A 25,575-nucleotide genomic window follows, 5' to 3' on the forward strand; every position below is an offset into this window, starting at 1 on the left:
GTCTTTTGAAGCTTCTTCATTGCTCCTCACTGTAAACTTGGTACACCATCACAGAGAGAAAATGAAGAGAACTTTGTCAACTGTTGACCTTTATAACATAAACAGGCTCATTTTCTTCCATGGCCATTTCAGTGCTACCCACGTCAACTAAAAGTGCTTGATATCAACCACCAAGTAGTTGGCCAGCAATAGCGGTTTTCTATTATATTGCGAAGCGTTGGACCACATCCTGCAAGAAGTCAATGATCTTGGGTAAATAGAGACCTCTATGAGGTCTAAGAAGAATAACAATGCACTGGGACCTAATGGCATTCCTGGAGAGATTTACAAGATTGGATGTAGAGGTCTTGCTGAGCACCTGCACAAGCTCTTCTACCTAATCTGGAGATAGGAGAAGGTCCCACAGAACCTAAAAATGCAATCATCATCAAGACATACAAGAACAATGGAAAGAAGTCTGATTGGAAACTATTGGGGCATCTCATTTCTATCGAAGTTGAATTCTTCTTGATTGCTTGCTCCTGAATATAGCGGACAGGAGGCTTCAGGGCTAGCCAAGGGACTGTCATTGGGGCGTGGTTATATCACAGCCGAGCCTGATCCTGTCCTTCCCGCTGTTTTGGGGCATCACAGCTAAGTCGGGAAAGTGGAGTTTAGGTTGAAGATCAGCCATGATCTTGTTGACTGGCAGAGCTGTATGTCCTGCTCCTAATTCTAATGTTCTTATGTACTCGACAGTGATCAGGAGAGGAAACCCTGACCAATTTCCCTCTCAAACCAAGGATTCCAAAGTCCAACTGTAAAGTCCCAGCTGTCTCCCTGTTGAGATCAGCTAACTCAGACAGACTGGGGATCAAACTTCGGATTCTCCAGGTCTGCATGGTTCTGACCATCGCAACCAGTTGTGCCACTGGATGAAACTCTCAAAATAAATACGTAAGAATAATGTATTTCATTTAATAGATCAGTGCTTACCGTGACATTAAGTGTATGAAACGTCCAATCTTGTGTCACATTGCACCGTAATCTGTGGTATAATAGTTTTCCAAAGATGTCATAGTTCTGCCTGGTTAAACAGATAGCGGAACCCTACACAGAATAAATATGTCGGATCAAATTTGGTGCTATAATGAGGTCTTAAAGTGAACTGTTACTGGATGTAGCCAAATTCTCTTTAAAATAGCCATCCATGTTATCTGGTACAAAATGCAGTAACTTCACCGGGTAAGCTACTTACCGCTGTTGCAGGGATCTTTGGTCCACACACATCTGGTGCTGTGTCATTATTGTTAGGACAGATGGTTTCAATAAGTGTAAAATTCAAAGTAATCTCCTCCCCTGCAGAGCTCTATGAACACACGAGTGCAGGAGTAAAAAATGTTTCAAAAATGATAATATTGAAATATCACTCACTGAATTGAAATATCACTCGCTGTAGTTTAATACCTATTCAGGTGATTGTTTTCCCATTATCGCAAGAACATTTCATAAGATAAATACCTTACATTTTGTTTGGCCCTTACTTGAGTTGTGGACTGTTTGTTGCTGCATTATATTGTCAGGTAAGCTTGCAACTAGTTAGGCGAGGTTATAGATTTTAGTATATTGTTTGAAAACGACCATCTGCAGAGTTCTGAATTCCACTTTATAAGTAAAATTGGATAAAGTTTAAGTTGAAATTTGCAGAGATGCCTCCGGCCCTCTGGATCAGTGAGTGAATACAACACATGGTCCAGACTCATTCCCTACCCTCCACTGAGTTAACAGAGCTCAGCTGGGTAGTGGCCATGGTCCTTTTTTCCTAATCGAAGAGCCCCTGATTGTAGTGTACATGGGTGGACATCTGATAAGGACTGGAACATGCTTAGCTGTGATGCCCCACATGATTGAAGAGCCTGCAACGTTCAGTGTCAAGGTTCATGCATGAATAGTGGCCACTTGGTGAGATACTGGAGGCCACCTGACCCCAGTGGAACCTTATCTGTATAATGTTTAATTCTGTATAATGTTCAGGAGATCTGCGAAGGTTTTACTTGTGCACAAAATAATTTACGTCTCTTTTCTTGTAATTGTTTCTCTGCTTCTGCTCTACTCTTTTGTTTTGTAAATGTTTACTGCTGTTTCTAAAGTTCTTGTGATAGTCTATGGAATGGGCTGACATAAATGCAAAATATGAATGTAAAAAAATTAATCTATTGCTCATGGCTGTTTATCTGCAATTCTCTACTTTATTGTGTTAACTTTTAACCTGCTATAGAAAACAGTACTTGATTGTAAAATAGTTTCATGGGCAAAGCATATTTGCAATTTATAAAATCTTAGTTTCTTAAGGCAGGGCAAGGATGAAACTTATTAACATGTTGCAGCACAGGGTGATCAGATTCTGTTTCGTGGCCATGGTGCATCACCCAACAAGCTGCTGATCTCAACTCAGCCATCGAGAGGTGAACTATTTCTGTCAAGGGGAGTGAGAGTAAATCAAAAATAGAGGCACCTTTTACTGCAGCAGTACTGGCAGAGCACTGGGATCAGGTTTCATGTTGTGGAATGGTTTATGATATGGGAAGAGGAAGAGAGTGGAAAATCAAAATTCAAATTGGGAGTTTGTTCTTACTGCACTTGTTTCATTCTGTATCAAAAAATGTAACTGCAACACAACTGTTTATCTTCCCTGTTGTTAATAGGAAAGATGTGCTCATGCAGCATTCATTTGATCAATCTAGCCTATTTTGTGTGCATTATAATTACTGGAGGAATGCTGAAAATATTGTTCTTCCTTCTCAGTGAGTATCTTCAAAACTCACATTCAAGACATGCAGAATGTTTTCCCTTTGTCTGTATATTTCTATTTAATGGTGCAAGGCAGGGGAACCTCCTACACCAAATGTGGTGTTATTTGCAACTTTAGATATTTTTGTTTGTTTCTAACTCAATTTTTGTTAGACTTCCATTTATATAGGGTCTTTCACAACCTCAGGTTGTCCCAAAGTGCTTTTTAATGAGGTACTTTTTTGAAGTATAGTCATTGTTGTAATGTAGGAAACATGGCAGCAAATCTGCATACAGCAAGCTCCCACAAACAGCAATGAAGTAAAAGATCATCTGTTTTAGCTGTTGGTTGAGGAATAAGACAACAGAAGAACTCCCTGCCTTTAATTTTCTCAGCCTATCAGTGATCGCCTTATATTAAAATGTCTATTTCTTTAGTATTTCCTTCATTTTTTAAAAATTTGTTCATGGGATGTGAGCATCGCTAGCAAGGTCAGCATTTATTGCCCATCCCTAATTGCCCTCGAGAAGGTGGTGGCCAACCACCTTGAACCGCTGCTGTCCGTGTGGAGAAGGTACCTGTACTCCCACAATGCTGATACGGAGGGTGTTCCAGGATTTTGACCCAGTGACAATGAAGGAATGGTGATACACTTCCAAGTCAGGATGGTGTGTGACTTGGAGGGGAATTTTCAGGCGATGGTGTTCCCATGCTGCCCTTGTCCTTCTAGGTGGTTGAGGTCGTGGGTTTGGGAGGTGCTGCTGAAGAAGTCTTGATGAGTTGCTGCAGTGCATCTTGTAGATGGTACACACTGCAGCCACGGTGCGCTGGTGGTGTGGAGAGTGGGGTGCCAATCGAGCGGGCTGCTTTGTCCTGGCTGGTGTCAAGCTTCTTGAGTGTTGTTGGAGCTGCACTCATCCAGGCAAGTGGAGAGTATTCCATCACACTCCTGATCTGTGCCTTGTAGATGCTGGAAAGACTCTGGGGAGTCAGGAGGTGAGGCACTTGCTGCAGAATACCCAGCCTCTGACCTGCTGTTATTGCCACAGTATTTATATGGCTGGTCAATGGTGACCCCCAGGATGTTGATGGTGGGTGATTTGGTGATGGTAATGTTGTTGAATGTCAAGGGCTGGTGGTTAGACTCTCGCTTGTTGGAGATGGTCATTGCCTCGCACTTGTGTGGCGCAAATGTTACTTGCCACTTATCAACCCAAGCCTGAATGTTGTCCAGGTCTTGCTGCATGCGGGCATGGACTGTTTTTTCTGAGGAGTTGCGAATGGCACTGAGCACACCCATCCTGGAAATCCAACTTACACACTGGGAAACCGCCCATAGTCTTCTGAAAAAGCTGAAAAGCTTAGTAAGACCGTACCCCAGCAAACTATTTACTGTGTGAGCAAGCCTTACATTAGCCAATGGGTGTCAAGTTGGATAGATCCACCTATTAATAAACAATGCAGTTCCTTTCAAGGTTAAAATGTTTACACTTTTTTTATGGTTACAGCTAATCATTAGCGTTAAAAACAATAAAGAAGACAAATCCTTTAAAGTGTGATTAACTATTGATTAGGTACTCTTGGATCATTAAGGCTTTCTGAATATTTGTGAATTTCTATATAAAATAAACTATGGAGGCCGCACTGTAAAATGTAAAATAGTGAGTGTCTTTACATCAGCGGCCCTTATTATTAAAAGCACAATTTAATGATCTTGTTGGGAGTTGCACCATTTATTTTGTAGTTTATTTGTACAGTTGAATTTGAGTTCAATGATTTGTAAGTAAGTCAATGATTAAGTGAAGGTCAAACACATGTTTTACCTCATGTTCTGCTGAAAGAACTCGAGTCAAAGCAAATTTGAAAAGCTGCCCACTCTTGTTATTGAATTTAGAAATGGCATGCTCTACAGTCCTGTGTACTCTGGGGTCATTCGTCTTCAAGGGCTGTAGGCAACCAATACATGGCAACGCATCAGCATCTAGAAATAAAACACAAGAGGATTAACGATGTTTAAAAAGAATGTAACAATTCTTTACTCCTTAAAGAAGAATATTTCCCTGCAGGGGAGTAATTTTAATGTAAAAAAAGCTGTTTCGTTTACACTCTTATGAGGAGAAACCATCGATTTAAATCACACACATGCAGATTACTAGACACACTATGCCGAATAAAATTACTCAATCAACATATACAGCAGGTCTGCCAGTTTTCATTTTGAATGTAAGAGTGTGGATTTTTCCCATTCCTTGATACTGCTCCTGGAGCATCAAAAGTGATTTAAGAATTCAGCTTTGCTGGTGCCCCTATGATCATATAAAAACGAGCCACACTCTGGCAGACTTACTGTATCCATGGCCCGAGTACCATTTTTCTAAAGAGAGAGCAAGATAGGAAATGAACTGATGAGTGCATTAGATGTCTTCTCAGAAGTATGAGAATAAACTAATGACTGTTTTAATAAACTATCTATAGTAATGCTTTTCACCTTGAATACTTTATTCATGCAATTGTGTACCTGTTCACATACTATTATGTTATATTACAAGATCTCCTATGACATTGCTCGTGGTAAGTTAGGAATAACAAGAGCTGTATATCAAATAGTATACATGTATTATATAACGAGAGGTATGTTTACATTGTGAGGGCCATTTCCTAATGGATGTCAAGAGACTACTTTGAAGAAAACTAACTTGCTCAAAGCACAGCTTTGTGTAATCTACGCTGTCCCTTTAAGTGTGACCTGTGACAAGACTAGAGTAGTAATGTAATCTACCTGCTGAACAACGGTCTGTGGGTAAGTTCTCTAAATAGGCACAGCCTGGGTTCAAATAGAGGCCAACTACTGTTGCTAAATGAAGTTAGTAACACAGCAATACTGCCTGTCTGCCTGAGACTAACTAAAAGGGATTGCTTCATTGAATCTCAATTCCTGGCTACTTCCCTTAGGAGTGATGCGAGATTTTTAAGATCAGCAGAAGTCAGCAGGAAATAAGCGACTTTCTTTTTTTTAATACTTTTTAAGATTGTTCTGTTGTAATTTGTAACCAATTTTGGTCTCCTCGTGTGTGGGTGATATTAAGGCTCTGGAAAAGGTGCAGAGGATCAAAAAATTAATAACTAGTTTAGAACAACTTAGTTACCCAAATAAGCTCAAAGAGCTGGGTTTGTATACTTTAGGAAAGTGTACACTCCAGGGCAATTTGATTGATAAATTAAAGAAGGGACTAAATTGTGTTGATGTGAACCAATTATTTCAACTGAATAGGGTAGGAAGGACCAGGGGTCAGACTTACAGTTATGTAAGGGCAGATCTAGGTGGATGTTAGGTGGATATTCTTTTCCCAGAGAATAAGGAATCTGCCGGCTCTTGCACTGATTTGATGTTTTCCTTTATGAGCTGGACCTGTCTTGCTGGGGTGGAGAGGAGATAAGGATCCTATAATATAAATCAGGGTCTCTGTGATCTACTGGACTAATTTCGATTAGAAAAATGGATCGGAGAGCAATTTTCCAGATTTTTTCCCCTGATTGGCCTGAGTTTTTACAGTTTTGTGCCTCTCCCAGGAGATTACATGGTTTCGGGCGTGTGGGGAGTGTTTGTATTGTGACGCACTAGACACAGCATTATGGGTCAGGCTAGATGGGACAGTGGGTCTTTTCCGTCTGTCATTTTTGTATGTTAATGTGACCCCTGCTCCTATTTCTTATGTTTCTTTTGATTTGCTGCTGTTTTATCAATATGATGTTAGCCAATCAGATGCAAGTATGAAATTGCATATATGATGCTTACAAGTGAGACACTTTGAGGCGTGCTGGATGTGCCAGATGCACTATGTTTAGTGTATGTTTAGATCATTACATATTACTGCATGATTTCAGCACTAAACATGACCATTTTTGTCACTCAGAAATCTCCTTGCACAGCTGAGCTTGGGTGAGGACGATTGTGGGGCTATGAAGGAGGAGGGGGAGATGATGGTTAAATCTTCTAGTTTTCTATTCATATATTAAATTATTTATCTACTTTCAAAGTTTGTGCAAAATAAAAAATATCTGTCCAAAATATTTTGTTACATGTGTGTGTGTTACCTTCATCCACAATCAGCTGGATCAGCTGACACTTGGGAAATCCTCTCATCTGACCTTTAGTTGCACCAACTGGAAACAGAACTTCTGTGTAGCAATCTCCTATCACCTTGGGTTGTGCAGAAACACAGGGTTACATAGAAATTACAACACGAAAACAGGCTGTTTTGCGCAACGAGGCTGTGTTATTTATCCTATACACGTGCAGTGGTCCTTTCTGGAAACTGTAGCATACTCATTTTCTCCAAAAGTAACAATAGCATTGTTCACCTTTAGGCAAAATGTTGTAAAGCTCTATATTCTGTGACAAGGATGGTCAGTCAGTCCTTCACGTATACCTGTGCCATTGGAGCTGTTGTGACAATCTACCTTGAGGGTCTGATCGTCTGCGAAAGTGAGGTGTGTTGACCTCGTCAGCAGATTATGGGTGTATGGGCATCAACGGAAGGGCACAAAGCACCTCTCCTGCAGCCTGGACTGCCTGGCGTCCTTTCAATTTGCTCCTCAGATAGGGGGAAAGCCCACTAGGAAAACAACTGGTTCCAGGAATGGTACTGGGGGCAAAACAAATTAAAATAATGGATACAAAGGCTCACGAGAACCTATCTGTCAGCAGAAAAACAATTAAGAAAACTGAGGCAAAAGCACTGTAACCCAAAAAATATTTAGTAAATCTTCTTACTGGTCCTTTAAACTTACTTTACAATCAGCAGGTAGCAGCCCTGGACACCTGTTTACATTGGTGTGTTTTGGGAGCACCGTAACCTTATTTGAGTATTATAATGAGCATTTCAGCTGGGAGTCTCCTGCACCTGTCTCCGCACCCTGTGTTAAAAAGACAGAGACCAAACATTACAGGACTCTCCCTTTTTCTGTGCTGTAATCACCCAAGACTGGTGCACACAGGGCATTCAGCACATGCAAATCATCCCTATAGTGCCTTAACCCACAGAGTACTGGAGACAAATGTGCTTGTCTGGGCACCATACTGAACAGATAAATTGTACCTCATTGTAACATGGCACGACAATGTCAGTTTTCAAACTTTACTCTTGTTTAGCTGAAGAAAACTTTGGAGGTAGCTTTCAGCCAGTCAGAGGTTCTTTTTCATTTTAATGTGGAGCTCGCCTCCAAAGTGGATAGTGGGGCATCAGAGGCAAAAGAAACAGATAAATTAGATTGTTTAAAGTTAGTTTAAGGGAAAATGTATAGAATTGAGAGAGCAAGGTATATTAGTTAGGAGTAAACTGAGATAAGGTCAAGATAAAAATAGATCCGAGAGAATGGGTAAGAAGAGTGAATGAAAGGGAAAGAAAGGACAAAAGTATATCAACAGCCCTGCAGATCCACAACCTTTCTAGTGTACTCCCATCGGAAATTTGGCAGGAATCTGTGAATATCCAGAAATTAGGCCAGGAGTCAGTCGTGTGCTGCGTTTCTGGGATGGCCTGTTAGGGCAGAGGCTTCACCTTCCCCTTTGACTTGAGGGGGCAAGACCAAGTCTGGGGGGGGATGGTCTCCCTTTATTGGGAGTTCCTGCTGCGTCTCTGATGGTCTGTAGAGGTATGCCTGCTCATACCAGGTGTACCTATATGCCAAAAGACGTGTGAGGACCACATCAGCGTCTAGGCGGTGATCATGGTCTGGAGCCATTAATATTCAGAGGTAAGAAGTTTTTTTAGTTTCATTTTTGGCTCTTTTACAAATCTCCTTTATGGGGGTGGGACTGCCACTGAGCCAAAGCAGTTTCAGCCAGACTTTCCAGCCTCTATGGTGGCCAAGCATCCTCGGTATGCCCCTGAAAACAATGTCCGCCCTTGTATGGGTAATTAAAAAACCTCCCTTTTGACCCCAGAAAGTTTGCCAAGGTCAATGATGGAGATTCCCGGTGAGCATGATACTACTTGGGCCTGGATGCATCCCCACACGGTGCCAATGTTTATATTTTCTTTAAGATGTTGGCTGTATGGGTTTAATATTTTAGTAACACAGTTACTCCTGACATTTGAGCAGCTTCGTTACTGAAACATGGGCATTCTTTCAGTGTGAGTTGAAAAGTTAAAAATGATAATTGTTGGGGAGAGTCTGGGCTCACTGGTTCTTCAGTGATTAATTGCATGCGTGCTGCACGCTCGTACTGTATTGTCAAAGGTGGTCCCTTTCTTTGCCTTCATGGTGAATCAAATTTGGAGTGGCATATTTTAATTCTCTGATGCTTGCAGTAACACCTGAAGAATTATTCAGCATTCATATGTTTGCTGGTGACATCCACATTGTTGGCTATACTGGCCTAGTTTATTTCGACTTACATAGTGCTCTCTTAGTACTTATTCACAGTTGTTTCAAATATAATTTCCCATTTGTCCTCAGCAGCATTGTGTGTGTGTGTTAATTACATGTGAACTTTCAACTTACTGCTTCATCCACAGCTTTAAGTGGACAATCTGACCAAAGCTTGCTTCTGTCCTCTTGACACTCTGTCTCCTGAATTTGAAAATACACCCAGTATCTCTCTCCTATTACCACCTGAGGAAGCAATTCAAAGATGCATCAGCTGCTTTTATCTCCCATGAAGTCAAAAATAAACAAATGGATTTGAGCACCACTGATGAGGTCTCTCACATTATCAGCAAGGATTGCAAAACGCAGGTACACTGCTAGTGATTTTCCATTCATTAAAATTGATGCATGCAAAGCCCCGGGGGTCACAAAGATTTAGCCTTCCCGTGCCAGCAGATTGTTTCACTGTGAGTCACCTCCAGACTCAACTATTCTAATTCTCTGCTGAACAGCATCCATAAACCAGCTCACCAAAACGCGAATCCTTGCCTGCATTAGTCCCTGCTTGCCCATCGCCCTGCGCTCGCTGACCTACATTAGCTCCCAGTCCCCCAACTCCTCCAATTTAAAATTCTCATCCTCATTTTCTATCGGCTTGGTGGCCTTGCCTCGTTCTATCTCTAACCGCCTCCAGCTCCCAAACCCTCCGAGAACTCTGGCCTCCTGTGCGTCCATTTGTCGCACTATTGGCAGCCATGCTGTCAGCCTTCTAGGCCCTAACCATTAAAATTCACTCCCTAAACCTCTCTGCCTCTTCACCTCTCTCTCCTCCTCCTTTAAGACCCTCCTTAAAACCTACCTCTTTGACCAAGTTTTTAATCACCCCTCCAATACCCTCTTCTTTAGCTCAATGTAAATTTTTTGATTACGTTTCTGTGAAGCACCTTGGGACGTTTTTCTATGGTAAAGGCTCTTTATAAATACAAGTTCTTCATGTTAAGTGACATTAAACACAAAGCATTTTCCAGCAGGAGTCACTGCATTATCTCAAAATCTCGAGCTGATTTTCCCCTCCATTGCACTGACGTCTATTGCAGCTCTCCTGCTGGCACCTTACCTGAGATTAGCTATCTCATATCAACTATTAATCGAACCTGAACCAGCTGGTCTGGAAGGCTTATTTACACACTGCCCCTCCCAACTGAAGCCTCGGGGATAGGTTAATTCTCTGTCTTCCTGTTTCTCTGTCTTTCTCTCTTTATCTCCCTCCCTCAAACCCCCTTGGGAAAGTCTCAAATCCATTCTGTGACGGTATTACACGCATCCACTACTTTCCAGTCGGAAAAGATCTGGATTTACATATTTAATTCTGCTGTCTGCAAATTGAGGATTAAACACTTGAACATTTAAAGATGGCATACTCCACTAGGAAGAAGAGGTAGTACTGAAATTCAGCCTATTTCTGAAAAGTGATTAGCCATTTAATTGGGGATGGAATGTAAAGTCTTTCCCTTAGTGGAGCAGAGAGCTGTCATTGATAGATTTCAGTTCCCCTTATTATTGCTTCAGCCATAATCGCTGACTTGACTCCAATTAAGATATACAATAACCACTTCAAAAAATCCTCAAGTTACTTGCCTGCCCTGGAGACATGGGGAGTTAATGATTCCTGATTTTAACCTGTTCAAAAGAGCAGGTGATAAGGAGACCTGCCCAACCAACTAGGTTGTTTTTTACATATGCCTCGAGACCCAACTGCAATTTTAACTCGGCAGCCTGAATGGGAAATCAAAGTGAGTCTCCTGGCATGCCAACCTAGTGAGGAAGAGGATCAGGACCAGAATAGGCCTAAAAGGGTATGGTCTTTTTACTTCTCTTGTGGGGCCAGGAGGAGCAGGAGGGCTTATCTGGGCCACACAAGGAAAGCTTAGACCGCCCCTACTGTCGACTCCACCACTTCCCTCCCCTCACCTCGCCAATCACGAGACCCCTGAGGGATGGCCCCAGCAACTGATCCCATCACTTACCTGATCTCAGTGGGTGGTCCCCAGGCCATAAAATATTCTGTTGCTTCCCACCGACTTCCTGGGCGGAACAAGTGAGCAGTCGACCAGCAAGATTTAAATAAGTCCCAGGAGTTATAATACGCTGGCTCTCATTTTTGGAGCAGCTGGTGAGTTTCTAGCTCGCACTGTTATTCACCCACTCAAAACTGGCCCAGGGTGAAAATCGGGCTGAGAAGCTTGATTATTTAAAAATGGGCCATTAAGCAAATCACCAACCTGCAAATTTCTCCAGATATTTTTAATATTATTTATCATCCAGGCTATGGACAAAATAATCTCACATTTGATATCATTTCAGATTCCTTCCCAAGAAAATCACTGGAATATCTCCACAATTTATTTAATATTACACCCATATACTCCTGCATACAAGTGGACAGGGCCAGTATAGCAGAAGAGTAGTCTCATCTGAAATGCATTGTATTTACTGGCAAAATGATGCACTCTACAATGCAAACTAATCACAATAGTAAATACATGAAAATCTAAGTATTTTTTCAAAAAATGTCCTCTCGTACACTATTCCACACTGAGAGGGCAGCCACGAATCTGCCATTGCTACTCATGCTTGTTACCTGAAAGGACATGGAAGTCACCCAGGGTAACTCGCTTTCAGTTTTTCTTCCCCCTCTGTAGAGAAGTGTTAAGGCCGCAATTTCTCCTACCTCGGCAGGTCCATGGCTGGTGGCGTCGGAGGCGGGTCCCAACCCTGCTGCTGGCTCCATCCCTCTATGTAGAATGATTTTACGTTGTTAAGCCCGCCCAGTGCGTTTGCCGGCCAATTGAAGAAAGCGGGTCTGATGACATCATTTATAGACGTGTCATCAGCCGGTTTCCTTAAAGGAACCATGTCCAAATTTATTTTGTCAGTGTTCTGCAGCATTGAGGTTCTTCAAACACTGACAAGCGCTGCACAGAGGTGCACAGCTGCACCCAGGCTCTCCCATGACTCCCTCCATATACTTATGGAGGGAGTCACAGCACGCAGGGAGGTTCTCTTCCCTTCCAATGGGCGGAAAAGACCAATGGAGCCTGCTTGTACATTGCACAGGAGGGCACAAGCAGGGATATCGTCAGGAAGACCTGGCTGTAGTGGCGTAAACCTCTCAATTATCTCAGTGGATCACGAAAGGTTACTGTAAAGCCACACTCAACCTCATTCTATTGTGCTACTCATCACATTCCCATCACTCTGCCTTCCCTACCCTCCTCCTGCACATCATTACTCACACCAATTTACCTTGCACCTCCACCCATCCCTCTCTCTCTATCTACATTATCACTTTCCCATCTCACTAGCCACCCCTCATACTCACCCTCATACTAGTGCAATACCAACTAACAACACACAAGGGTAGGCACTTGGGTGTTTTATGCAATGTTCCTGTAATGTTTCTGTTAAAGGTTTCAATGTTTGACACCACATTATTTTCAACACTTTGTGTTCTTGGACAGATCTGTGTGCACCTTTGGAAGTGGCTTAGTGAGTTGCAATGACTGATGAGTCATAATGGTATCCCTTGCAATGCTGATAAGTGTGAAAGGAATGGCTTGGGCATTGTAGGGATGCTTTATGGTGTTGGTATGGGGTGGTGCTAACCTGGTGCAGCATGTGGCAGCCAGGGTGTACAGCATCAAGTGAAGTAAATCTGGCCACAGTGAGGCCATCCCTGGCATCCGGGGCAGTAATGTGCTTGAGTGCTGATGCCCTCTGTCCTGTGAAGCATCAGCTGATTGCAGAGAAGGTTGGTGGTGTTGTTGATGCTGCTGGTATTGGGGCTGATTATGGTAGGATTCTGAGGACCAAGGTGAGATAGTTTCAAGGACACTGATGCTGATGTAATAGATGGCAGGTGAATTTGAGATGACAGAAGCGATCTGTCAATGGTTTGAGAGATTGTTCGAATGAGGTGACACGGAATAAAGTGTTTACTCCAAACATTTGCAACCTGCATAAAGCTTCTGAGCTTCGAAAGTGAACAGCTGTGAGATGGGAGCTTTTATTGCACATTTCCAGCTGTCAAGTAATGAGATGATTCCATGGTCATACAATTCCCGACCTCCTTACCCGATGTGATCCCCGAACAGCGTGAACCCTGTGGGCGGCCTCGTAAAATCTAAAGGTGAGCTCAAAATACTTCTCAATCTGCTGTTAACAAGGTCATAATGACCTGAATTGCCTCCCCTGCCGCTGCGTGTCGGGTCTGTTCAGCACTGACAGACCCGACATCTGGGAAAGGCGTATGGCAGCGGGTTGACAGCAGGGTCCTGACCCGCTGTCAAAAAAAATTCCCACCCGACCCGCCACCAAACACGCCTACTGACCCCCTGTAAAATCCCCCCCAAAGTCTCCATTCAGTATTTTATCTTGTCTGATAATGCAAGATGTAGGAAATCATGACCACAAATCTGCTTGGCAGAGTTGTTATATATGTCACGACACCGTACCACCATTAAATGTCTGCTCCTCATTTATTGTTCTCATAGAATCATAGAATCTTACCACACAGAAGGAGGCCATTCAGTCCATCGAGCTTTGAAAGAGCTATCCAATTAGTCCCACTTCCCTGCTCCTTCTCAATAGCCCTGCAAACTTTTCCTTTTCAAGTATATATTCTAAAGATATTGATATGTTAGTTATTTCATCTTAGATTATTCAGTACCTCTTTGATTGCGTATATAATCTTGCTAAGTGCAAATGTCCTCTTCTTTTTATTTTCATCATTGAAGATTTTCAGTGCTAATTCCACAGATGCTTTCACCAAGGGGTTGTCAAGGCTTGCAGATAATGGGCAACCTTCACAAGTAGCAGCAACAGTCTCCACTGGCAAAACAAGTGATACAATTGATTAAGAACATGAAAGACAAGTTGCAAGAATAGTTCAAAAGTAAAGTGATCTGCAAATGAAGCCTCACTGAATGATAGAATTGCTTATATCACATTTATATTGATACCTGGGCTCAGTTTGAGAACCAGTACAGGATTTTAAACATTTACACTGCCACCAACATCAAGCCAAATTATGCATATTGAACTATACAACAACTTAAAGTAATCTCATTGGCATCCCCAGTTTCACTCACCATGAATTGCAGCAGACCCTATCATGTACTAATTTCATTATGAAACGGAGTGAAATCTTTCATTCATGATTCACCTCATGAACTGGAATCAAGTCTTCAATTAATTCATCCTATACAAACAACTAGTCTGGACACCAAAAGCTACTTACCGTCATATAAATAAAAGTTACCTCCTTGGAACTTAACTTCCAGCCACGTACAAAAGAGACTAATCAACATTCATATGTACAGGTCCAGGGAAATCGCCATAGAGAAATGCCAGAATATCAATACTGGGGATCCAACTCTAATGTAGCACTTGCTATAGAGCTAATGCTTTTAGATTTCTCCCACACGGCAAGGAAAATCACCTGTATAAAATTATTAAATAAAAATTCAGAGTTAACTGAGATGTATTTGTGTCACTGAAGGGGACAAATGTTTGTGCCTGCGCCATGTTTTTAAGGTGCTATGATACTGACATCAGACATTGTGGCTGGAGTCGGTCAGCTGGATCATGAAAAATGACCATGTGTTCAAATTCTGGTCATTGGGAACTCAACAGTGGAAATAAAGACCTGGGCAAGGCGAAATCAATGACAGTTTCAGCAAATGCTACAAACTCACCAAAGGCAGTAAGGGAGAGAAAAATAACTTTAATAATTATGTAAAGAACTTATATATAACTTCAATAACTTGGCCTGAGAGAGGGTACAGAAAAGATTTACAAGAATGGTTCCAGGGATGAGGGACTTCAGTTACAAGGATAGACTGGAGAAGCTGGGGTTGTTCTGCATGGAGCAGAGAAGATTGAGAGGAGTTTTGATCAAGGTGTTCAAAATCATGAGGGGTAGAGACAGAGTAGATAGAGAAAAACTGTTCCCATTGGCAGAAGGGTTGAGAACCAGAGAACACAGATTTAAGGTGATTGGCAGAAGAACCAAAGGAGGAAAAACTTTTTTATGCAGTGAGTGGTTGGTTAGGATCTGGAATGCACTGCCTGAGAGGGTGGCGGAGGCAGATTCAATTGGGGCTTTCAAAAGGGAATTGGATAAGTACCTGAAGGAAAAATATCTGCAGGGCTACAGGGAAAGGGCGGGGGAGTGGGACTAGCTGAACTGCTCTTGCAGAGCGCCGGCGCGGGCTTTATGGGACAAATGGCCTCCTCCTGTGATGTAACAATTCTAACTGAGAGGAAAGGAGAAAGGTTTCTTAGTGGGAGAAGAGAATAAGAGCAAATACATAAAACACTTGTACCTTAAGCAACCCTGTCAGCTTGGTTGTTAAACCCTGCTACTGTACTGGCAGTAGATGGTACTACCTGTCACTGGTCAACACTGAGTGCCAGGCGGTGGATAAGTAACCTGTCCGACTCCAGAAAGTGCCAGTGGCTTCAGGCAGATGGGCACCTGGAGGAGGACAGTGGGACCCTTGCTTGGAGGGAATGCAATTAAAAGGCAGATGAGCTAATCCTTGAACTGGCCAACAGATAGAGCTGCAAACATGACGCAGCTGCAATGCATGATAAGTAAATGAAAGAACAACCATGGAGATTTGTAAAATATCGTCCTTGCCTTAAAGTGGAGAACAGTCACAGGAGTTGCGACAGTAAATCAACCAACACTGACCATAATGATGAGCAAATACTGAAAATTCATCACTTGGGAAAGGCACAGCAAGATATAAATAATTAATAGTGTAAAGACCTGAGAAGACGAAGTTTCAGAAGGGAAGAACAATCAAAGTTGCTTGCATCTTCGGCATGTTTTGTAAAGTGGCAGGTAAGCAATATTACTAATTGTATTTTTCAGTACTAGTCAGCTGTATATCTTGAACCAGTCATGTAATATGTTGCTGTATTGCAGTGATTTAACTTTCAGATCCATGATTTCAACAGGATGAGGGTCCAAACTCCCTTTCTTCACAAAATAAAATTCTGATGCGATATACTTTACCCAGAGGCCCATGCTTCAGTCTGCACAGAGAGTGACGGCAGAGGTTTGACCATCGAGGGTGCTAAAAGTTTTGGGTCTCCCTGAGATAATCTCTCTGGTCGCTCACACATGTTTTATGTTCAGTGTGCCATTACTGACCAATATTTAAATATATGACAGTATAACCCAGAGGTGTAACAATGGGACCTCCTTGTGATATGAACTGGATGCTGTGGAGCTGAAATTCAGGGTCCGGAGAAGGCCCGATACCACCAGTTTGCAGCGACCATGCGGCGGAATCCAATGGCCGCGGCAAGCTAAATTAAGCAGTGTTTTTTAATAACAGTACCCACTTTCGCCCCGTCGCGGCCAAGCGGCCGTAAGTGTGTCAAGAGTGCGAGCACCGCCAGGAACCTCACCTCCGTCCATATTCAGGCCGAAAAATTGGATCACCACCGAGCAGCGCCCCCGACAGCTTTCTCTGTCGGTGCACCTTGTATTCTCACTGCGAGCCCTGACTGCGCGGTGGCCATTAAAGGCAAGGGCCCACTGCCGCGGCCGCCATTTTATTTTTTTTGCCGGTCGACTTCCATGTCAGCCGGACTATTGTGGCCCCCAGGTTTGGCCGGGCCGCCAACAGGCAGCCTGCCACCCTCTCTTGGATGCCAGGCCGCTGGCTCGACCGAAACCCTCCCTAGTGGTCCAGTGGCCGAATCTCAATAATTGACGATTCTCTCCCTTTTAAAGGAGGGGAGATACGTGGTGACACAGGCGTGCAATGATGTCACCACCGCTCCGCTGCTGAGTGACAGCGGTGGAGAATCCGTCCCGCCTACACTTCCGTCCCTCACCCGACATCAAACAGAAGTTTGGGATCTTGTGGAATTGAAATCTGCAGGTACAAATCCCCAACCTTCCATGCCACAATGCAGTACAGGTACCATCACCGGTTCGTAACATCACAACTTCTGTTTGATGTCGGGTCCCATTCACCATACACCAATAGATTGTCATACCAGTAAATTTTAACAGCAAACATGTGCTTGAGTACTGAGCAAAGCCACTGAAGTTGGACAGCATCATGAGTCACTGATCCAAATTGTAATTATGCAGAGTCAACAATGCAAACTTTGCCCTTTACACTTGTTCAGCCTGACACATAGCTTATTCATTACACTTCCTATACCTGCTCCTCGACACAGTTAGAACATAAGAAATCAGATCAGGAGTAGGCCATTTGGCCCCGCAAGCCTGCTCCGCCATTCAATAAGATCATGGCTGATCAGATCTTGACCTCAACTCCACTTCCCCGCTCGCTCCCTATAACCCTTTACTTCCTTATTGTGCAAGAATCTATCTATCTCCACCTTAAATATATTCAATGACAGAGCCTCCACAGCTCTCTAGGGCAGAGAATTCCAAAGATTCACGACCCTCTGAGAGAAGAAATTCCTCCTCGTATCTGTTTTTAAATGGGCGACCCCTTATTCTGAAACTAAGCCCCCCCCTAGTTCTAGATTCCCCCACGAGGGGAAACATCCTCTCTGCATCTACCCTTCAAGCCCCCTCAGAATCTTTTATGTTTCAATAAGATCACCTCTCATTCTTCTAAACTCCAATGAGTATAGGCCCAACCTGCTCAACCTTTCTTCATAAGACAACCCCTTCATCTCAGGAATCAACCGAGTGAACCTTCTCTGAACAGCTTGCAATGCAAGTGTATCCCTCCTTAAATAAGGAGACCAAAACTGTATGCAGTATTCCAAGTGTGGTCTCACCAACACCCTGTACAGTTGTAGCTGGACTTCCCTACGTTTATACTCCCCCTTGCAGTAAAGGCCAACATTCCATCTGCCTTCCTAATTACTTGCTGTTAAACATTATGCAGCCCTGTCCAACTCACATCTTACAAGAATACATTTCCCAGAGCTTTATCTTGAATGTTTTACATGTGATTTCACCTCCCTCACGACAATAAATAAATTGGGTAGAGTCCGTGTTTGTACAGCCCTATAAGTTAGCTGTCAATGTTGTGATATAAGATTATTTCAGTCACAATTTGTCTTATTGATGTGAGAGTTAACAGCACAGATGGCAGTAGGCTGTATCTTCCTAAAGCAAAGTCTAAATCAACTTTATAAAGCAGTTTATTGATACAAGGTCGACAATTCAAACACGATGCCATTTTCTGATTATCTAAAGATGTACCAATATTGCTAGCCTTTTTATATTCTAAATAATTTTACCTATATACTTTACATTGTCCAGTCCTAACAATAAATTAAGAGGTTTTTGGACACTATAATTTGAACTTTAAATAGTTTCAAAACGATCATACCATTAAGGGGATTCATGTGAGGATGTTTTATTGATAAGTAGTTTTAGTGACTCCTCTTGAATTATCAAGGGTGTTTCGCATCTGCTGTCTGGAATTAGCTTTCCACATGAAGCCATTCGATGATCAGTAATTGCTGTTAGGGTAAAACGTATCTGTATCACATGCATCCTTTTTAGATGTATCTTGTTATGAATGTTTATAAGCATATAAGTTCCAGGGATTTCATGTGCAGCAGTAGGTATTAAAGGGCTGCAGCCTCCATTTAAAGAGACTGGGATTTTTATCTACAAATCACAGATATTATAGCACAGAAAAGTGCCATCATTTAAAGAGACTGGGATTTTTATCTACAAATCACAGATATTATAGCACAGAAAAGTGCCATCACACCCATCATTTTATATTCTTCCTTTTCAAATAACAGTATAGCTTCTGTCTCAAAAGTCATTTGTGACAAAGCATTCCATGTTTTAATAACATATTGCATGAAAAGATTTCTCCTAACTTTCCTCTTTTTTTCCTCCAATGATATTCTTAAGTTTATGGCCTTTTGTTATTGATTCGCCAATCAATTATAACAATACTCCATTATTTACCCTCAGAAAATCTTCCTTAATTTTGAAAATTCCTATTCGATCCCTGATAACCTTCCCAGTTCCAGTGAAAAATGCCTGTATTTTCTAACCTATCTTCATAACTAAAACATCTCATTCCTGTTATCATTCCATGTAATCTTCTCTGTACCCTTTCTACAGCCCTTACTGCCTTTGTATAATGGAGTACTCAAAGCTGCATATAATACTCCAATAGTAAACAAACCAATGTACTGTACAAATTTAATATTGCTTCTTTATTTTTGTGTTCAATGCCTCCATATACAAAACCATTTGCCTTTTTTAAAATCGCCTCTTCTACCTGCATTCCGTTCGTTAAAGAGCAAAGTGGTAGAATTTCTGTGTGGGTGGCAGAAAAGTGGCAGAAAGCCCTAAGAAACATCATATACACTATGTATGCCATTTCTCTGGGGTTTCCACCAGTCTTCTGCCAAAGTTACAGCGGGAAATTAGGAGAATCACCACAGAAATTCTACCCCTATGTATCTCTAGTCCTACCAATTAGGGTACACTAAAGTCTTCTTTTTCCAAAATGTTCAGATCCCTGAAAGTAGCAGGCCAGGTGGTTAAGAAGGTATATGGAATGCTTGCCTTTATTGGCCGAGGCATAGAATATAAGAGCAGGGAGGTTATGCTTAAATTGTATAATACTTTGGTTATGCCACAGCTGGAGTTACAGTCCAGTTCTAGGAAGGACGTGATTGCATTAGAGTGGGTGCAGAGGAGAGCTGCCTGGAATGGAGAATCTTAGTTATGAGGGCAGATTGGATAGGCTGGGTTTGTTCTCATTGGAACAGAGGGGGTTGAGAGGAGACCTCATTGAGGTGTACAAAATATTGAGGGGCCTGAACATAGTGGATAGTAAGGGCCTATTTCCATTGGTGGGGGAGGGGGGGGGGGGGTTCTATTACGAGGGGGCATAGTTTTAAGGTGGTTGGTGGAAGGTTTAGAGGGGATTTGAGGGGGGGCTTCTTTACGCAGAGGGTTGTGGGGATCTGGAACTCGCTGCCTGGAACAGTGGTGGATGCAGAAACCCTCACTACTTTTAAGAGATGGTTGGATGGGCACTTACAGTGCCGTAACCTGCAGGGTTATGGACCTAGAGCTGGTAATTGGGATTAGACTGGATGACCTTTTGTTGGACGGCGCAGATATAATGGTAAGTACTGCAGGGAATCGAATATGGTCAGAGTGATCTCTTGGACTAGTTTTGATCGCCTGGATGGGTCGGAGAGGAGTTTTCCCAGATTCTTTCTCCCTAAATTGGCCTGGGTTTTTAATCCTCTCCCAGGAGATCACATGGCTCTGGTTGGGGTGGAGTGTAGAATGTTTCAGTATAAGGGGTGTCGCAATTGTGTGAGGCGGACTAGTTGGGCTGGGTGCTGTTTGCCTTTCCGACATTGTTCATAGGTTTATACATAACCTTTAGGGCTGCTGACCAAGGGCCATGCGGCTCTTTGTCGGCCGATGTGGACACGATGGGCCGAAATGGCCTCTTTCTGCGCTGTAAATTTCTATGTTTCTATGTAACTGTTCATGCTCACCACCTGAGTGGTAATCTGGTGGAGTGGATCGCCTGTCTGCTGTAGAACCCACCTGATTTTCATTCTATTGATTTCAACAGAATTCCCCAACTTTCTCCAGTACGCAGGAAATGACATTATCAAACAGTACCATTACTGGCTGTATTTCTAAAGCATAATATTCACAAATCTGTTACTCACCCACTTCCTTGACGGGCTTTAGTAAATTACATGAAGGTACCTCAGGTACTTTAATTTGGAACCCAAATTCAAAGAGGACTTCTGCTTTGCACGTACCCATGGCCTAGAACACAAGAATCATTTAATTTCAATACTGCTCAGTTTCAATATCTCAATATAGTATTGCTGTTTCAAAATAATACGTTTAAAAAATTACTATCTGGCTGATCATTTTTATACATGTTTATAAAAGTAGAAAGATGTTATTTCCCATAATCTGCTGCAGAATGACCCTGAGGTACCCAGTAGGTCTCCTGGAAAGGACTCATTTTTTAAGTTTACTGCTAGAATCAATGCAGGAATACACCTGAATATTACAGTAATAAAGTATGACTTTATCACCGTAATATTAACATGTACATACAAATTAAGCACTGAAAACTGTTATATATAAACATGTTAATCACTTGACTTCTCCTCAACTTGTCTTCCAATTTTCGTCATTCTCTCTTCAATTTTTATTATCTTAACTTTATATGTACCTAATTCCAAGGTATTCTGTACCTTGTTCCTGGCCTTTTAAACTAAAGAAAAAATTATCTTGGGGCAAGCGATTGGTACAGGTAGTACAATTTTGATGCTGCTCAGTTCTGCTCAGAAATTGGCTTTTTAAGTTCCTCTGGATTTTTTGGCGCAAAATTGCAGTACTCAGGAAGCAAGCTGTATTATACACAGAAAGAGCAGAAGCTTGTGAAACATTGCACTGCGCCAAATCACGTACCCTATTTATCATCTATGGTTCTCAAGTTCTCTTGGAAATGGGACCCATGCTGGAAAAATATTGTCTCTTATTGGTTGAAATATCAGAGGCATGTTAAAAATTGTGGTGTTTTAATGAAAGTCAAGTGCATTAATGATATTGAAATACATGATTGTAAGCAATAACAGTGTTCGGGTGAACAGGGTAAAGAAAGCTTGACATAACTGGAACTGTAATGTGTCCTGAGACTTCAATTGGGTTGGGACAAAATATAATGGTTGAGAAGAAATGCTGTTGTATGAGTTCTGATGTAAAGCTGTGACTATTGCAGTACTTTTTTGGGGGTGGTGGGGGTGGATTGGGTGGTGGGGGGGTGGGGGGAGGAGGGCAGGATATCGGTATTTGTGCATTGGATTTTTCAGACACTTGTGAACATGGCATCCATTAGAGCGTGTCTTAAGATTTTTGCTAGTTACCAATTGTTGGACAGATATTTTTGGGGGCTATTGATTTTGGTCCTTTTCTGCCACTGATTGCTGCTGCTTTTCTTCTTCTGCCTTCCCTAAGGCAAGACCCATCTGCAGGGTGAAGTTGTGTTGCTGTATGTTTTTCATGGGAAAATAGATGATTTAAATGGCCCCGGCATACAAAGCATCTGTGTCTTGTACGATCCAACTGTGTAGTGCGATATCTCCTGCTGTTGCATGAAGTATTCGAAGTTCAAAGGCGATAATTACTTTAGGCTCAATTTTCCCCAGTGCCATTTTTTGGTGTATTGCCAGAGTTCCGCTCATTTTTCTTGGCCCCAACTGCTCCAAAAAAAAGAATAGCTAGTTTCCCCGTTCTATTTTTTGAAATTGGCGCCGCCGAGCCAGTCCTGTAGCTTTGGGGGGGGGTGGAGCCTAATGTCTGCGTCGAAAAAACGATGGCCCCCTTCTGCGCAGGCCCAAAAAAAACAGGGCATTTTTGACGTGATTGCTATGGGCTCACATGCCCAGTACAGCTCCCGGTCTGCATTCGGCTATTTTTAAAGAGCCAGTTGTGTGTGAGAACTTTAATTCTCATTGGAAAAATTGGAGCTGCAATACAAGATGCAACGCGGTGCAAGGACCAAGAATTTCTTACAGGATGAAGTGAAGGCACTAGTTACTGTGATTGAAGCCAGATGGCTCAAGCTGGATACCAGCAGAAGTCACATAAAAGTTCCACCCAAAGAAATGAAGAAATGCTGGAACCAACTTGCAGAAGATTATTGTGCAAATAGAAGTGGCAGGACCTTGGTCAAGTAGTTAGTGTAAGTAATATTTTCATTTATTCAATGGAAATGCAATTGTAAATGTCCCATCCAGCAGAAAGCCACCTCTCTAAAAAGTTATATTTTCATCTTTGCAGAGGAAGGTGGCACACAATAAACGAGAAAGAACACGAACAGGAGGAGGCCCGGCAAATCTGCACCCACTGACATCCTTGGAAGAGAGGGTCGCTGCTTTGATGGGTCCTACCTGGAGAAAAGAAACCACCACTGCACAAGCTGGACCCACACTCGCGGGAGAGGGTAAGTCCTTCAAATTCCACAGTCTGGCTTTGCTAAATATTAAGTACTGCACGGGCTAGCCATGCTTCAGTTCATGGGGATGTCTCCATCAGCTACGCTTCGGTTGATGCAATGTTCTATCATTCATCGTGGTCCTTCAAATGAGCCTGCTGCCTGCGCTGTGTGAGCCTGCTCATGCCACCCACCCTGCCCCCTCCTCTGCTGCTAACCATTTGTCTGTTCTGTTATATTTTGCAGAACTTGAGGCTAACCATTATGATGCAGAAGAAGATTCAGACGCGGATGAGCCTGAAGGGGAGAACATCTTCCAGTCCAACCTTCCAGACCGAGAGCATGGGAGTGAGGGGGAGGGGATGGATGAATCCCCCACTGTTGTACTCACTCTGGTGACAGCCCCTTCGCTGAGTGGGATGAGTGTTAGTGGGACATTCCATGATATCCCACCATCCGAGGCTGGGCAGGCTCACACAGCGCAAGCGGCAGGCTGATTTGAAGGACCACGATGAATGATAGCACATTGTATCAACCGAAGCGTAACTGACGGAGACATCCTCATGAACTGAATGGCAGCAGATTCGGAAAAGGGGAGGTGCAACGAGACCTGGGTGTCATGGTACATCAGTCATTGAAAGTTGGCATGCAGGTACAGCAGGTGGTGAAGAAGGCAAATGGTATGTTGGCCTTCATAGCATGGAGATTTGAGTATAGGAGCAGGGAGGTCTTATTGCAGTTGTACAGGGCCTTGGTGAGGCCTCACCTGGAATATTGTTGGTCAGTTTTGGTCTCCTAATCTGAGGAAGGACATTCTTGCTATTGAGGGAGTGCAGCGAAGGTTCACCAGACTGATTCCCAGGATGGCTGGACTGACATATGAGGAGAGACTGGATTGACTGGGCTTTTATTCACTGGGGTTTAGAAGGATGAAAGGGGATCTCATAGAAACATATAAAATTCCGACGGGACTGGACAGGTTAGATGCAGGAAGAATGTTCCCGATGTTGGGGATTCCAGAACCAAGGGACACAGTCGAAGGATAAGGGGTAAGCCATTTAGGACTGAGATGAGGAGAAACTTCTTCACTTAGAGAGTTGTTAACCTGTGGAATTCCCTACCGCAGAGAGTTGTTGATGCCAGTTCATTGGATATATTCAAGAGGGAGTTAGATATGGCCCTTACGGCTAAAGGGATCAAGGGGTATAGAGAGAAAGCAGGAAAGGGGTACTGAGGTGAATGATCAGCCACGATCTTATTGAATGGCGATGCAGACTCGAAGGGCCGAATGGTCTACTCCTGCACCTATTTTCTATGTTTCTATGTTTCCAGTGGAGTGCAGTGAGGCACACCCAGGGCCCAACCGTCCGAGGCTGCGGGTCCCAGTAGGAAGCAGCAAGGCACACCCAGGGTCCCACCATCTGAGGCTGCGAGTCCCAGTGGGATGCAACGAGCCACATCCAGGGTGAGGAGGTGAAGGAGAGCTCGACAGCGCTCTCCTGAGGTACAGGATCTAATAGATGTGGTTCAGATGATGCCAATGAGTGCGGAGAGCATTGACCTTACCCGATCACTCCTGGGCACCATCAGTGGGGGGGGGTGATGAGGTATCGAGACTGACGGGAGAAGTAACAACACTCTCACGAGAAATGGGAACACTGTCCGGGAACATGAGAGAGGGCATGTTTCAGGGAGCTGAGACACTGTCGGCGAACATGAAGGAGGGAATGTTGCAGGTAGTTGACACACTGTCGGGGCACATGAGGGAGGGAATGTCGGAGCTAGCTGCTGCAACAAGGGAACACGCCCAGACCCCATGGCCATTGACACAATCAATGGCCACTCCCACTCCAATCTCCACATCAGCCTCTGAAGAGACCTTCCCTGAGTGGGATGAGTGTTATTTGGACATTCCATGGTTTCCTACCGTCCGAGGCTGGGGATTCCAATGGGGTGCAGTGGGGCACACCCAGACTGCCCCCCTCCCCCCCCATTAAGAAGTGTGCATTACCCGAGATGTTCGAAAGAATAAGCTTGGTACCAACCCAAGAAACGCTGTGCCACCGTCTGCGGGCAGGGGTGGAGTCACCAAGACCAAGGGCAGTGGGCGGTCTTAGAATAAGGTGGAGGAGAGATGGGTGAAGCCTTTCTTTGCTGCTGTTGTTGTTATTATTATTGTTACCGTTGTAAATGTTCTCAAATTAAAAGTTTTTTGTAAGTTATGTAAATTTACATGTTTAAAAGTTTGTAAGTGATCTTAACTGAAAACTTTAAAGTTAGATACAAGAATATTTTTATTTAAGTTAAGTACAAACAAATGTTTGTTAAACTTTTGAATAAAATATATTTTAAATTATAACTGAATCATTTCCATTATTTGGTCCATTATTAACACAATGTTTTGAAGTA

The 25,575-nt window shown here is 43.0% G+C and overlaps 1 protein-coding gene across 5 annotated transcripts in view; it reads right to left on the minus strand.

Annotated features, from left to right (window-relative positions):
* The window catches only part of LOC139277977 (kininogen-1-like), a 58,910-nt gene that overhangs the window by 2,853 nt on the left and 30,482 nt on the right, over positions 1 to 25,575 (minus strand). For 2 of the 5 annotated variants that reach the window (XM_070896620.1, XM_070896622.1), the window contains 7 exons: positions 20,882 to 20,984; positions 13,872 to 14,032; positions 9,278 to 9,388; positions 6,866 to 6,971; positions 4,594 to 4,751; positions 1,238 to 1,348; positions 976 to 1,089 (listed from right to left, as the gene is read on the minus strand). In XM_070896620.1, coding sequence (XP_070752721.1) covers positions 976 to 1,089; positions 1,238 to 1,348; positions 4,594 to 4,751; positions 6,866 to 6,971; positions 9,278 to 9,388; positions 13,872 to 14,032; positions 20,882 to 20,984 — 864 coding nt within the window. Of the gene's footprint in view, positions 1 to 975; positions 1,090 to 1,237; positions 1,349 to 4,593; positions 4,752 to 6,865; positions 6,972 to 9,277; positions 9,389 to 13,871; positions 14,033 to 14,441; positions 14,550 to 20,881; positions 20,985 to 25,575 lie in introns of those variants that run through there. The other 3 variants (XM_070896624.1, XM_070896621.1, XM_070896623.1) reach the window with 3 other exon arrangements.

This window comes from Pristiophorus japonicus, chromosome 13 (assembly GCF_044704955.1).
Source record: "Pristiophorus japonicus isolate sPriJap1 chromosome 13, sPriJap1.hap1, whole genome shotgun sequence".
Classification (NCBI taxonomy): Eukaryota; Metazoa; Chordata; class Chondrichthyes; family Pristiophoridae; genus Pristiophorus; species Pristiophorus japonicus.